This window comes from Gavialis gangeticus, unplaced genomic scaffold (genome assembly GCF_001723915.1).
Source record: "Gavialis gangeticus isolate Ggan-Ray unplaced genomic scaffold, GavGan_comp1, whole genome shotgun sequence".
Taxonomy (NCBI): Eukaryota; Metazoa; Chordata; order Crocodylia; family Gavialidae; genus Gavialis; species Gavialis gangeticus.
In genome coordinates, this window is record NW_017729024.1 from 124116173 (window position 1) to 124131274 (window position 15102).

Below are 15102 nucleotides of genomic sequence, written 5' to 3' on the forward strand. Positions count from 1 at the left end.
ACCAGGGAAGAGCAACAGATACAAAGACAGTGAAGGGAAAGTGAAAGAGAAGGAAGGAGGACAAGGAAGGGAAGTGGTGCCACAGGGACCCATTTCCCATTGGAGAGGTATTCAGTGAGATGAGACAAGGCTGAGACTACTATATTATCTCCTTTTTATTAGGGTACTTTAAATTTATATTTCAGGTCTCGCTATTTTAAAAAGTCAGAGTCATAGACCCTCCAACACCCAGTACTTTAAATGGCTGCACTTGTACCACAATAGGAAATCAGGGGATAACTTGTAAAATTTGGAAATACTCTTTTCTAATTGTTGATTACATTCGCATTTTTCTCTGCTGTGCTGAGACCTTGGAAACTGTTTTTAGACCATATTAGAAAGCCTGTAGGAGCCCAGAAGCCTAGTTTATAAAGCAGCGATGTTCACAATATCTATTTAAGTCCTTCTGAGCAATATCTATTCTCTAAATAGTGCAACCAAAGGGAACTATGTATCAGGCCAGAAAGAAGTGCAAGGTGCCCACTTTTCTTAATCCAGGCTGAAAACTGACAGCCTGTCACAAGGTATCCTGTGGCTTGGAATTGGACTAAAAGAACAGGCTGATTTAATCAAAGGGCAAAGTGCTCATGTTGTTTCAACAGCTCAATTTCTGCAACAACTCTGACAGAATTACTGAGCAGTGTAGCCTAAAGGGAGAAAGTGCAGCAACTTGAAACTGGGAATGAGGTTCTGTGAGAGCTTGAGAAACAGTTTGCTGGAGAGATGAGCTACAGAGCAACTTTCAACGCCAAGCTGGAGTGTTTAAAGAAGAAGATGGGGAATAGCCTAAACTACATGACAAATGGAAATATTTCAGGAAATCTGACTAGCATTATGGTAAGTGCTGAAGATTTTAAACAGCCTCCATTCTCATTTATTCTGCTTTTGATGTACATACCATTGTTGTTTTTTAAACCAGGAATCTAGAAATTGTATCATCTGAGAATGGATTGGTCTGTTTTGTTCTGCATTTTATTTCTTATGTGAGCTGTCTGTGGTTACCTCTACGCATTTTAGGCCAGGCAGCTTCTTTATTTTTGTTCAGTATGTGGCGCAGGGTAAACATATGCTGTTTTCCAATTGCTATTATTCAAGAACTGTAAAGTTCAATTTTTTTAATACCTACAATTAAAGGAGGGTACTTAATTAGAAAAAAACCCTGTAAGGCTTCAGTGAGAGTATCTCAAATACCTTTTTACAGATAGGGTATTTTGCAGATGGAGTACTAAAAGAACTCCAATTAGAAATAGAGGGCAGCTCTAAAACCCTGGGATGCAAACTTGTTGGTTTCATGGAATGAAATGTTTTCTATAGATTCGTGCTCACTGTTTTATGGAAAGTCTCCTGTAATTTCACTCTTTGCTTTATAAGCAACTTTCATATTCTGTGGATGCATCTACATGATATGTTTACTGTGGAGTTGCTTAATTAGCTCTGCAGTAAAGTCTCAATGTCTACATGTGACCCTATTAGACCTCAGTAAACTAATAAACACCATAGGTTATTACTTGTAAACACAAGTACTATCCTGTGGCAGTATTATTTAGTGCATTGCAATGTACTTGTAGATACTGATAGGGCTGGCTGGGGCATAAGAGTGCTACAGTGTGGGGGCTTCCTGATGTTTAGTCCCACATGGGAGCACTCTTGTGCCCCAGCAGGCCCCTCTACAGCATGTTGAACTGGGTCAGAGCAGCCCCAGGCTGGCAGGCTGACCCCCTGGACCTCTTCCCAACTGGGGCTGCTCCCAGTTGGTTCAACTTGCAGTAGTCTCAGGCACACATGTAAACACGGTGCCCAGGAGCAATAAACTCCAGTGCGAACTGTGCTGGAGTTTATTCAGTTGAATTGATTGCATGCATAGATGCACCCTATTTCTCTAGGAATTTTTTTTTTTATTATTAATAACATTGCACTGTTATTAATATTGCTCTGCTGCTACATACTGTAGGTCAAAAAGCAAGCTAACAAGGCATCTGAAGAACTACAAAGATCAAGAAAAGATCACATTTTTCTGAAATGCAGAACACAGCACTATCAGAATCAAAAGAGGGAACTCCAGGCTTGAAACATTTTACAGGTGATTCATGAGGTGTAAAGGCAGACATGATACTACCAGGTCTCTGCTTTGTTTTTGAAGTTTAGCATGCAAGTTTAGTGACCAGGTTGATGTCTTTGTCAATCATTTTTCTCCTTTAAACAACCTGTGTAGCCAAGTTCCTGGGATGGTTTGCAAAAATGTTACTGTTGTATGTATGTTGAATGATACAAATCTGCTAACCCACTAATAAAAGAGGTTCCCTTCATAATACTAACTGTAGTTACCCACAAATACGTTAAGAAACTGAAAATATCTGAGGTAAAACCAGTAGCATAACCAGGGGTTGATGACCAGGAAGTTGATCAGGACACCAGCCCCACTGGCACTGATATTGAGAGGGCACAAATGTTGGCCACTGCTGCCGCCCAGGGTGCAGTAACTGCATGCTAGACCTCTGGGTATCACATTTGCATTTGGCTTTTTTTAATGCTTTTGCACAAGCCTGTGCTTTAAGAAAGTTTAAGGAAATGTGTGTTTTATTCAGCGCCTCGCACAGTAATTTACATGCCATCGTGGCATATTTTCACTACTTCTATATTACATAATTAATTCATTTTGTTTTGGGATGTCAGGCATGGTGACTCAACTGGAAGCACTGTAATAAGCTGCATAGGGAGAGAGTCTCATGTCACTTGACTGCTGTTCTTTGAAATGTTGTTCTTTCTTGGCTTGTATCAAATGCCACAAAATATTACACAATGTGTTAGCTTTTATTTTAGAAAAATGAAGTGAAATAACTTTAGAAAACCATATGCATGGACACAGTCACATGTCATGCATACATTGAACAGAAGCAAAGTCACGCCGTACCCTGACAGCTATCTGTGGCTCTGGAATGAAGTGAAATGTTGTTACATCCCCTCTTCCAACAGCAGTACTTTAAAAACTACCTTCTCCTGAGATCTTTTAAAGAAGCAGGGAGGCAACAGGAGAGGGAGAAACACGATGGGGGCTCCAAATGACAGAACCCTGACCACAGTACATGAGCAGGACCCACATTCTGGGATGAAATTTAAAGATTTAGGATCTCGGCAAATAAAACAAGAATAAACAATGCAGTGTTGGAATACTCTGAGATACCTTCCAGACATATTTCTCTATCATTCTATATAGTAAGAGAATCCCCATAGCTGATCCATAAAGGAAGGAAATAGAGGGAAATCTCTCACCACAGAGACACTGGCAAGCTGACAAATATGGTGAGATACCTTGTACCAACAGCATTACAAAAGTTAGAGGATGTGTGCTAGTAACCTCTCTTTCTCAACATACTAACAATAAATGTAGTGTCAGAGAAATGCCCCTGATGTGGCAACAGACTGGGGCCATAGCACATGAAAATCTAATCTACACAAGGTAAGAAACATGAGTGTCTTGTGGGCCACTTTATATAAGCAGAACTGGTGCAGTGTGCGGTGAACCAGATCCTGAGTGAAGGCACCTGATGCCAGCACTCAGACCCTAGAAAGGTACTGATTGATATGGACAAAAAACCTGGAATCTGCTCAAGAATATTAAATTCACTAGCCCTGAAAATGGATGGCAATGATCAGCTGGTTTATTTGGTAGAGCAAATGATTAGAGCTGAAATGATCTTGACTTATTTTCAAATTTTAGGGCTCAGTACAGACAGTCAAATACAGGCTGAATCAATTCATTCTTTGCAAGTTAGTCTAAGCCTTTTAGATTGACCCAATAAGAAAGTAAACAGACATTCACTTTTGAGTCTGGAAATGCAGCCACATGCCTGTATTGGCTCAAGCCAGAAGCCAGGGGGAACTAAAGCAGGTCTCCCTGCTTGGCAGGAGCAGACAGCGTGGGCCAAGGCTAGCCTGCCCACCCTGCAACGAGGGCTTGCAGGGGAGGTGCAAAGCATCCTAGGTTGCTGGGGAACTGTAAGTTAACTTGAATCTGGAGGGGATCTAGGACAGAAGTTCAACAAACCGATTCAACTTAAATCAGTTCTATCTGATACTACATTGACCCAGGTTTACATTACACCAGTTTCAGCCACTTTGAAAGCAGTTTATGTGGACTGCACTTCTGTTGTGTTACAGATTTGAACCAGTTTCTGATGAATTATACCAGTTTATGTGTAATTTCTGTCCCTAGCCTAGATGTGTAAGAAGCTGGCTCACTGTCATGGACCCAGGCAGTATTTATTCTGCATTTGCAACAATAAAAAGAACGTTCTAACTCTATGCATGGTTAAGAAATCGGAAAAGAAAAGTTCTGCAATCTTTATCATAGGAGGTTTTTTTAATTGCAGGTTAAACAAATCTTTGTCTGGGATGATTTAGATGGATAGGTTCCTGTGCTGAACAGGGGATTGGAGTAGCTGAACTCCTAAAGTCCCTTCCAGCCCTATTTTTCTGTGATTTTACAATCAATAAAAGCTATTGGATCACTGCCACAAAAAGTGGTTACTATGAAGGCACAACTTTCTCCAAATCAGATCCCTGGCATCCGAAACAGCTGGATCCGAAGTCGGATCGAATAGCTGCCTACTCGCACAGCCCTAATGAACAGTATGAGCAGGAAGAAAGCAGATAGGCAGTGATTTTTTTTTTCCATCTCCAACAGTTAAAAGACTAAATAATTAGCGCATAATGGTAACCCTTATAAAAGAATTGACTTCTCTTTCCCCGACTAGTTAGAGACAGAAACAGAAACATCATTGCAAATAGCAAGTTCTAAGCCTAGGTACTGATTGTCTTTCAAGTACAAGAGGGCAAAATAAACCTGAGAACAACAGGTAGCCTATAACAAAAACCAGGTTAGTTTTTCTCAAAACTGTTAGCAGAAATGTTGCATTTTCTTCATCAAAGCACTGACTCCCTAGATCTGCTTTAGCTTAAGCCAGGCTGTTCAACTTCTGGGAAGCTGGGGTCATGGGATGCACAAGGCGCAGGCCACAAACGGTCACTCACTGTATCAGCAATCCCCTCTCCCTGTACGTTTTCCCCCACCACACAGGCAGCCCAGCACTTACCCCATGACACATGCAGCATAGGCAGTCTGACACAGCACAGGCAGTACCACCCCTCCACACTCCTGCCCCTGCCAGCTCCATCTCCACCTGCAGTGCAGGCCGTCAGGCTTCTGTCTTTCTCGAGTACACTGTGAGCAGCTTGTTCCTGAGCCCTCACTGCACAAGCAGCATGGGCACTCCAGGCTCCTTCCACTGTGCTGTCATACTCCCCAGGAGTGGGGACAGGAAGCAGAGGCTAGAGGATGGCAGGGGAGCCGGAAGAACGTGGCTGCCTCAGAAGGAGCAACATTGGGGCTGCTAGACGGAAGCCTGTGGGCTGCATGCTAACCCTTGGGGGGCCACCAGTTAGACAGCTCAGGCTTAGGCCACAAACAGGCAATATATTTGTGTTGGGAGAAAAGCGTTCCTCCTGCATGGGACCTTACTGCAATGGCTGATGCCCCAGACTTACTGCTACAGAAGAATACCCCCCCGACCCAACCTCCACCCTCACTGCTCGGGGCTGGTCCAGAGCTATAAGGAGGGTGAGGGGGCAGACAAGCTTCCATGCTGCAGAAAACTGCCATTTAAGTACACAAAAAGATAAAGGAATTCACACTTAAGTGTTTTTCAAATTGTCTTTATCCTTACCTATAGATGGTGTGGGGAACATAGACTTCTCGAATGGGGAATTCCAGAATCTCTTTCTGAGGACGGTTACGGTTTTCAGGAAATGGTTTCACTGGCAGTAATTCAGGGGTGAGACAACAGTTGAGGACTTCTGAAGCTGGAGAGATCTCCAATTTAAGCAGTCCTGAAAAAAATTCAGTGAAAACTCAGCACTTCATCAATAAGAATGAATTTAGAACACCACCAAATAAAGCAATATAATACAGAAAACAAACCAAAAGAATAAATACCAAACCAAACACTTGTCCAAAATATCAAAAGTTGCAATCAGAAGTGTTAATTATTTGTAGTTTGAAGACTTCAAGAGGAACAAAACTTGGTTGGAAAAGGTATTTGTTATCTGGAAACACAGGAAGTAACTTGTAGATATCTCTATGCAGTAAGATAAAAGGCACTGTTTTCACTGATCTACTCTGCAAATTCAAGTTGACAGGGAGTAAGGAACTTGACATGCTGGGTGAGCTTTATCATCTGTTGCATGCTAAAGGGAGAACATTTTTTAAAGAGAGAAACTGAAAATAAAAGCAGTACTATATCTGATACTAAAAGGAGATGCCTCCTTTTGTGAAGATCTTCAAAATATGATTATCCATCTCTCCCTCCCACCATTGGGGATCAAAAAAGCATGAGGTAGTAATGTTAACATTTGAAGGGTCATAATCAGGCTTCAGACTTTTGCCCTGACTGTAAGCAGTTCACCACAGCCCAGAGCTGCTGTCTGAAGACCACAGTGGTCACTTTTACATCCGTTATACTCAGTTCACCTTTTAAAGGTCATCTTTAGCAACCCAAAAGGGCTGGAAACCTATTCTATTTAAAAGTACTTGCTGGTCACACCAGTGTGAGTGACCAAACTTAGCCTTTGCCTATGCTTAATTAATGGTCACTGAGTCAACTAACAGGAAAAGCAAGTCAAGGCTGTTAATCTGATCCATTCAAAATGGTTTTAGATAAACAGCAAGGCTTGATGAAGAGCTTGCTTTAATCCTTTCCTCCTCAAAAACTGATTAAGACAAAAACCTTGAATCAACTTGCTGTAAATTATTGATACAAGGGAACAAATTTCAGACCCTAAGAACTAACAATTTGTATCTACTGAGAAGAGCGAGTAAGCAAGTCAAATTAATAGCTGGCTTGGTCTAGTCATTAAAACATGGTCTAACACTCCAAACTATAGGCTTAACACCCAGATTATTACTGCACATTAAGATTGGGATTTTGACATTTAAGAAAGGTAGATACCCACTTTACACACCCTAAAGATTTTTACCTGGTATAGACTTAACTCTTCTCTGCAAAGAGGAAGATCTTTTATAATCAGCTAAAAATTTGAATAGATCTTCATCACTAAGTCGATCTCCTTCCTGTCAGGGCAAAGATAAATTAATAACTACATAAGTTATTTGATACAAGATAACAGATATACATCAATAGGGTCAGTCATAGTATTATCTACTTGTGAACTACATATATCTAAAGACAGCAATAGGTAACTGCTTGTTTCATGTGGGGAACAAAAGGATAATTCCCATTTGCACAGTATTTTTTCCAATTCTGTTCTCTTCTGTGTACAGATTTATCAACACAATGTAACGCTATGCATACTCTAAAATAAAGGTCATGCAGCACCTGTTTGAAAAAGGTGTTGATTGTCATGGTTGTTGTTTTGAAGTTTGATGCTGTGCAACTGTCCTCTAAGGTAAGGCTTCTGTCAGAAAGCTTTCTGGTGTGTTGCACCATTGTTCTTCTGTCACTAGTGGAGCTTTTCCCTGCAAGTGTAAATTATTAATTTTAAAAAATAATCTTATTTTGTTTCAATATAAGGTCCATCTTAAAGCAAAACAGGTACATTAGAACTTAGTAAGCAGAGATTGCAAGTGCCCTGCAGTATTGGGTAGGAAACATCAAAAGACATTACCTACATTTACATTTTCCATCAACTCGATTTAAGAGTAAGTACAAAATGACTTCTGCTGAAATGGACCTCACTGCTGCTGCTGAGCGCATGACTACAAATTACTTCGGCCAATGTTATGATGGGAGATGAGCCAATTTGTCCTGTTTGGTTTTTTTGTAAGTACCTTGACTGAGCATCATATACATATTGTGGGTGATTTGGAGGGCTTTATTGTGATCTCACAGCAGCCTAAATCTAGATGAACACCACTGTTGTTAATGAAGTTCTTCAATTCCAGAACTAGCATAGAAGTTTTAGATTCTAGAACTAGTGAGGAATCAGAATCGGGCATAGACAGGTATGGTGAGAATCCGCAGAATATGCACAAGAATACATTTAGGGGGTTTTCCTGCTAAGCATGTTAACTTACAGCTTTTTAGAGACAGAAATGCGAAACTGAGCAATTATAATTATGAAACTGGTGACCAGGGATCTGGGTTTTCCGTTTCCAAAGGAAAAACAGAGAAAAATATGGATTCCCATTTTTTAATCGGAGAAAACACAGATTTCTCTTTTTAGCAGAGAAATCTGCAGATTCTCCGCTTTTGCAAAGAGCTCTTGCAGACTGACACAGCTCCAGCCTGCAAGAGCAAATTGCAAAAAGGGTGGGAAACCCCCAGTCCTGCCTGGAGCAGGAGGGAGAGCGGGGAGGGCAGAGCCTGAGCCTCTGAGGCAGCCAAGGCCGGGCTCAGGCTCACACTCGCCCTTTGCCCTTGGAGCATGCAGGTAAATGGGGCTGTGGGACAGGGCTGGGGAAGATGGTTTGGGGGCTGAGGGAATGGGGGGTACTGCCAGCCCCAGGCAGCACATCGCAGCTGGGAGCAGGGCCAGGGGGTGAGGGCAGAAGTGCCCCTCCGCAGGGGGCTTTGCAGGCAAGCAATACAGGGCACAGTGTGGTGGTGCCTGCCATGTGTGGGCCGCACACATGCTGCCTCGCCGGCTGTCCGGGAGAGGGGGAGATGGAGACTGGCATGCAGCTGGAGCATAGCCCCACTTACCTCTAGGATCTAGGGGTGAAGGGCACGGCTCTGTGGTGGCAGCCTCCGCGTGTGAACCTCCTGTCAGGCCACCCAGCATGTGTGTGGCCCACAGAGTGGCACCCCTGCCCTCACCCCCCAGCCCTGCTCCTGGGAGTGGGCACAGGGGCATACTCCCCCGCTTCTTGATCTACTCCCCCAGCACATTCCCTTTCCCCCACCCTGCTCCACCCTTCCCTCCCCCCCACACACACACACTTACCTGCTGGGGTGGGTGTCAGTGTCTGTGTCTACGAGTCTGGGGGGCTGTTGCGAGCGGCATCAGGAGGGCTGTTGAGACTGTGGGGGGGAGTGCGGGGCACCAGCAGCACTGGGAGGGGCTGTGGGGGGCCCTTAATTTTTGTCATGGATTTGGGGATTTTAGTCAGAGAATTTGCAATTTTTAATCAGAGAAAACCAGGATCCCTGCTGATGACAATACTCTGATCCACTGACAGATTGCTTCCTAATATTTCCATTAGTAAAGATTTGTTTTGCATTAAAAACAATATTTAAATTATTACCATTCATATTTTCTGCCTCGGTTATTTCTCTTTCAAGTGTTGAAATGTTAAAGAAATTGGCTAAGCTTATGGGAACCCAGGCAAAAGGCATCCGGTATTTCCCCAAACGTTGGCAAAAGGACTCAGCTTGGGTTTTCAGTTTTTCAATTTTTTCTTTGCTCTAAAAGACAAATGCACACAGTCACACACAAAATCAATACATGAAAAAGCCCTAAATTTAACTTCAAAACAAAGCAGCAAAGAATGATTTTCGATGTGCATTCTTAACCTTTTCTAAATTATTTATCTAAAGCAAATGGTACTAGAGTGAGAGTCCTTCTCATATGAAGTATATATTGTGCAAGGCTACCTTCAGCATACAGAGTGGTAATGATGGTCCCTCTCTCTTTCTCTCTGTCTGGGTGAGATTAGCCACGCTGAGAAACGCCAGTGCAAGGCACAAGGCACCACTTTAGCCCATGTTCACCTTTAAAAAGGAGCTTCATAATTCTAAAAGCCTTGTACTGACACAGGGATGAATTTCATCCTCCATTTCTGAAGCATTTATCATTGCATCATGTAGGAACTGGTGTGGTGCAAGCAACTCGGTTCATATGCAGCAGTTCACTGAATAGATTGGAATAGCTTTCAAATAAATACTGGCTTGGTCCCAGTTTAAACTAGTGACCCAAAGATAAAAGAAGCTTAATCCATGTTATAGGAGGGCCGTAAGACACATAATATATACAGAATATCTGTAAGTATACACTGAGCTGAGTAAAATATGCATGTTTAAAACATTATGTTAAATAATTATGCTATAGAGCTTCCAGAGCCATGCATGGAAATTAGCAATTACCTTGCCATTAAAAGACGAGATTTGTTGCATCATTCAGAGTTAAAAACTTCTGTCTCTCCTCCCTCTTTCAAAGGCTTGTTAAGTTTTTATATGTAAATAAGGGACAGGCAGATATTCACCTGGTTTCCATGAACGTCACTATTTACTGACCTTGCACCCAGAGTGACGAACTTGATATTCATCATAACAAATCAAGAGATTTCATGATCAACAGTAATATAACTGTTCTTCTGAACTCTGACATGGTAATACATTTAGAAGTTCCAGAAACACTACTATCCCCCTCTCAAGGGATAAATAATGGTTAACCAAACCAACAGAAACATTTGAAGTGATAGTGTTTAACTGGCTATATACACATGCAGGGAGGTGGTTTACACACCCAAATCAATGCCATGTGTGCACAAATATTTGCACCACGTGTAGACATTACCCTTGGAAAATTTGGTCATGTGTTGTTTGACACTGCTCAAAACGTCCTAGGCATTGATTTCTGAAGTAGTAAATAAAAAGTATTGACTTCACCCATAACCTGTTTTCAGTCAGTCACCTGAGCCAGGATTTTCTATATATGTAACAAAAGACTTATTTCCATTCACTACCTTGCAGATTTTAATAGAAGTAGATGCTCTTTTTACTATTTTCCTCTTTGTTTGCTTGTTTTCATTTAACATCCATGGTATCATCATACGTACCTTTCCTCCCTCACTTTCTTTTAGTACCATGTAGGGTTCTGCACACTCTCCAATTTCTCCTTGCTGAAGGACTTTTTCAACCTACCAAAAGAAAAAAAAAACCCAAAAACAAAACCTGACAACCACGAATTAAAAAACCATACATGAAAGAAAGAAATTATTTTCCTGTCTGCCATAATAAGAGAACTGGACTATAGTCATAAGATTAACCCATTACTAAGACTATTAATATATTAAATATAAATTGTCTGTGATTTTTTTCTAGGAACAATCCATCATCACAATTCCCCTAGCTTTCAATCAGTGCTTACTGATTGAAAAAAAAAAAAAACCCTAGTATTCAGCAGAACAACCAAACTGGTGTTACTGCATTTGGGCTAGAATCAAGGGAAATCTAGCACCAAATGAAAGGAGAAGCTCACCAACATCATTTTGAGGTTTAAAAAGAAATAGTTCCATAAAACATATCAGGTAAAAACTTCAGAAACAATGACTCGTATTCAAAAGTAGAAATGGTTTACTTCATTTTGCTTTTAAGTTTCTTTTGGACAGTCACACTGGGAACCATGAAAGTTTGGCAGAACTACAACGCTGGGCAGTGAGACATGTCTGTAGATTCTTACACCAACACTATCATAGATAACAAAAAGTCTAGACAGCACAACATTTTTGCTTGAAAATTTTATAAACCCAAACTATGTCTATGGTCAGAAACTGTGGGATAGAAACCAGCAAAAAACAGAAGTGGCATTGATACATACCTTTACCACTAAGTAGATATCAGAAGAAGGATAAGTAACAGAAAATACTGCAGATCTTGCCTGACTAGATAGCTCAATGGTGAGTGTGTGAGATCGCAAGAATCCTTTGAATTGTTCTGAGTTCAGGTCACAATGAAAATTTTCAGAGATCTGTAAAACAACAACATTTCCATGAATTTATTATTCATTGAAAAGTTAAATTATATGAAAAGGTACTTTTAAAGTCTAAAAACAATAGCTAGTAATGCAAGCTTCCCCACCAGCAAAGAACAAAAATAGCCTCCCCCACCAACAAGGAATTAAAGTTTGCAAACACACAACATTATATGTATATCGGATTACATCATTACAGCCTGATCCCCAATGAAGTTGATGCCACCTTGCACCACCCAGTGTCTCATGGCATTGTAGCATGAGATCATTTGGTGCGATTGCCTTATGACTACATCCTGAAAAGGAGGAACCAAATATAAATCAGAGAACACATGCTGGACTGACATGTTATAAACAAGCTTAGGATCTGCTGTAAGCATCCAAAACATGCAACTGTTGTTGTATAAGGATGGCAGCAGAATTTCAGCATATTTCCAACAAATACATTTTTTATTTTTGGCAACATAATATAAATTAATAGTTCAAAAGACAAAAAAGTCACAAAATATAAGATAAGGGGCCAGACTGTAATGAAATTCACCTGAAAAAAAGCAGTTATTAACCAATACAATATTTACGCTTTGTTATTGCTCTTTGTTCTGCTCTGTTGCATTCTTACCTTTTTCCTTTCCTTTATATCATAGAGAGCTATGCATGCAAACAATGGTTCTATTTCTATATCAAACCTGTAAAGGAGAGAGAGACAGAGTATTTGATTAACATTTCACTCTTGTGACCTTCTATAATCAAAAATAGAGGCTGTATCTGGCATTTCCTTTATGAAATAAGTAGATATTGGCATAATTTCAGAGATCTCAACTGTTCCGAAGCTAAGGGAGAGGAGCGGGTCGGGGAGGTTTATTCCGTTGGAAGATTCCCCCAGCATGGGAGATTTCTCCAGTCTTACATAGATACCATAGGAGTCAAAATTTCAGCATGAGGAATGTGGCCATAAACAAACCAAAACGCACAGTCAAGGTAATTCAGTACCCTTATGATTCTGAGGCCTTTGGCACAGTTTACAGCAATGCTGAGGCTACAGCTAGAGAGTTGACCAGCAGGAAGCCACCCACAGCACTGAGGAGCTTGAAACAGGTCTTTTTCCCCTAAACATTGCCTTCCTTATCATATACATCCAAGACTTATTATTAGATGTAGCAAAGAATTTGTCCTACATATTTTCTGATAACCTAAACAACTTTGTAACATGGGTACATAAGTAAGTGGTTCTAAGAAGCACAAGGGAGAAGTTAGATGTTTAGATGAACTTTCCCATGTTTCAAGGAACTTTGTCATCCTAGTTATAGACCACTTCCATATATAAAAAGAACCCAACACCATACAACGAGCATATGAATTGGCTCCTAAAAATGTTCAGTTATGCCCTGGACCTGTTTTTCTTGGATAGTTTCTCTCTCAGAAAATCTTTCAATGTGTAGTCATAGAAAACAAGACAAAGAAAAAAGTGAGAAATCCAAACAGAACTGCAACATTAAGTCTGCCTTATAATGGGTGCTGAGAAATCTGCTCTAAATGATGTAGATATATTGTATATTACAAGACAATTAGCATGTAAAAGTGACATGAAGTTTGTCATGAGGGCAGGTGAAACCATAAGGCATAGGAAGACACTCACTTCAGAGTCTGCAACTTCACCAAGATCCTATTTCCCAGATGTTCCTTTGGGCAGTCTGGAACTGGCCGTACAGCTGCAGCATCTTCCTGTTATTAATCACATTATTAAGCAGTTATTAATTCTATATGGAACCTTAACTCTGTAACCAGACAAGACCATAATGCATTGCCCCAATTGGCAAGCATTTCATTTTTTAAGGAAAAAAGAAATTTACTATAATGGAGTTCATCTAACTGAGACTGTCTGAAAGTGCTCTTCCCTTTGACTTGCAAATCAGCTAAGAAGGGTTTCAGAAGTGTGAGTTTACCTCGTCCACTGTTGGATAAAGGGCAAAGAGCTCTGGATGTCTGTTGGTTCTCCGGGCTTCTTCGTTTTGCCTTTCAAAGTCCTCTGCACTAACATGTTTTAGCAGATTTTCGAGTCGACGGTCAGGCTGCAGGCTTCGTAGATCGAACTCAGATGAAGTAAGAGTGCTTCTTGATGAGATATCACAGAGTCCACTTAAGTGTCTGAGGCTTGCCTGTAGGAGAGGGACTAAGTGAAACCTCTTACAAAGAAAGAGCAAGTTGGAAACTGGAGTAATCCAGAACTTGTCATTAATCAGAATTAGCCTTGTTAAAAATATTTCCTCATTCATCTCTTCTGTGAGGCCTACAAAGCACCAGACTATGGCAAGGTAGCTGGTGTTATGACCACTGATAATTATACAATTTACTTCTCACTGCTACATTCTTCCCTCTCTACCCATCTGTGTTTGCTGCCTCTCACAATATACTCAAAACGTAAACCCGGATGGGAATAGATAATCTTTTTTGTTATGAGCATGTACACTACTCCAGCACACTGGGACTCCCAATTCCTGGTTGGGGTTTCTAGGTCCTACTACAATACAGATAAAACAATATGACAGTTCTGATGTCAAATCAATCTATTATAAGACCCCTCTGTATCATTTAGCTTTATTTGCTCTATGGCTAGTAGTTGGACTGAAGCTGGAACTGTACTGAAAAAAATTAAATTGTCACTCATGCTTGGGCAAGGCTTAGCTGGGATGGGTTAGGCAGGGACTGTCTTGGCTTGAGTAGTGGGTTGGATTAATGACCCACTGAGATGTCTTCTTCCAGATGTGTTCCAATTCTATTTTTCAGGGATTTAACTGGATTTCTGTTCAAAGGAATCCAATTTAAGAAGTCTGGTTGTGAGCTGGGTTTTCTTTATTAAGAGCTAGGATAATAGTAAAGAAATCAGGCAGTGTATACAGACATCTCTCACATTACTACAAAAGAGCAAAGGGAGCACTGTACCAGGAACTGTACTATGTTTCTGTATCCAGTTACTTTAACGCCACCAGACCAGATAAAGGACAAGAAGTCCTTTTTTAAGTACATAGGGAGAAGAAAGAAGGCCCCAGGAAACGTGGGGCCCTTGCAGGACAAGACGGGGATTCTGGTTGTCACGCCAGACGACAAAGCCAACATATTTAATAACTTCTTTGCCTCTGTCTTCCTCAGTAAGGACCAGAACTGCCACCTCCCTGCTGGGCCCCCTTTGGGCCCCGGGGGAGGCTCACCTGGGCCTAGAGTGAGTGAGGATTTAGTTAGGGAGCTTCTGGAGGGGCTGGACATTTTTAAGTCAGCCGGCCCGGATGATCTTCACCCTAGAGTCCTGAAGGAACTCGCTGGGGTCATTGCAAGTCCCCTGGCACGGCTTTATGAACACTC

General features: G+C 41.2%; 1 protein-coding gene and 1 long non-coding RNA gene across 3 annotated transcripts in view; one reads left to right on the forward strand and one right to left on the reverse strand.

Annotated features, from left to right (window-relative positions):
• The window catches only part of DOCK8 (dedicator of cytokinesis 8), a 162246-nt gene that overhangs the window by 78932 nt on the left and 68212 nt on the right, over positions 1 to 15102 (reverse strand). For both annotated transcript variants that reach the window (XM_019517658.1, XM_019517659.1), the window contains 9 exons: positions 13689 to 13901; positions 13382 to 13467; positions 12365 to 12431; positions 11593 to 11742; positions 10832 to 10912; positions 9299 to 9458; positions 7431 to 7570; positions 7072 to 7165; positions 5763 to 5925 (listed from right to left, as the gene is read on the reverse strand). In XM_019517658.1, coding sequence (XP_019373203.1) covers positions 5763 to 5925; positions 7072 to 7165; positions 7431 to 7570; positions 9299 to 9458; positions 10832 to 10912; positions 11593 to 11742; positions 12365 to 12431; positions 13382 to 13467; positions 13689 to 13901 — 1154 coding nt within the window. The remainder of the gene's footprint in view (positions 1 to 5762; positions 5926 to 7071; positions 7166 to 7430; positions 7571 to 9298; positions 9459 to 10831; positions 10913 to 11592; positions 11743 to 12364; positions 12432 to 13381; positions 13468 to 13688; positions 13902 to 15102) is intronic.
• LOC109297685 lies at positions 639 to 2350 on the forward strand. Its single transcript, XR_002097385.1, has 2 exons — positions 639 to 876; positions 1991 to 2350. It is a non-coding gene; the product is annotated as an uncharacterized LOC109297685 (long non-coding RNA).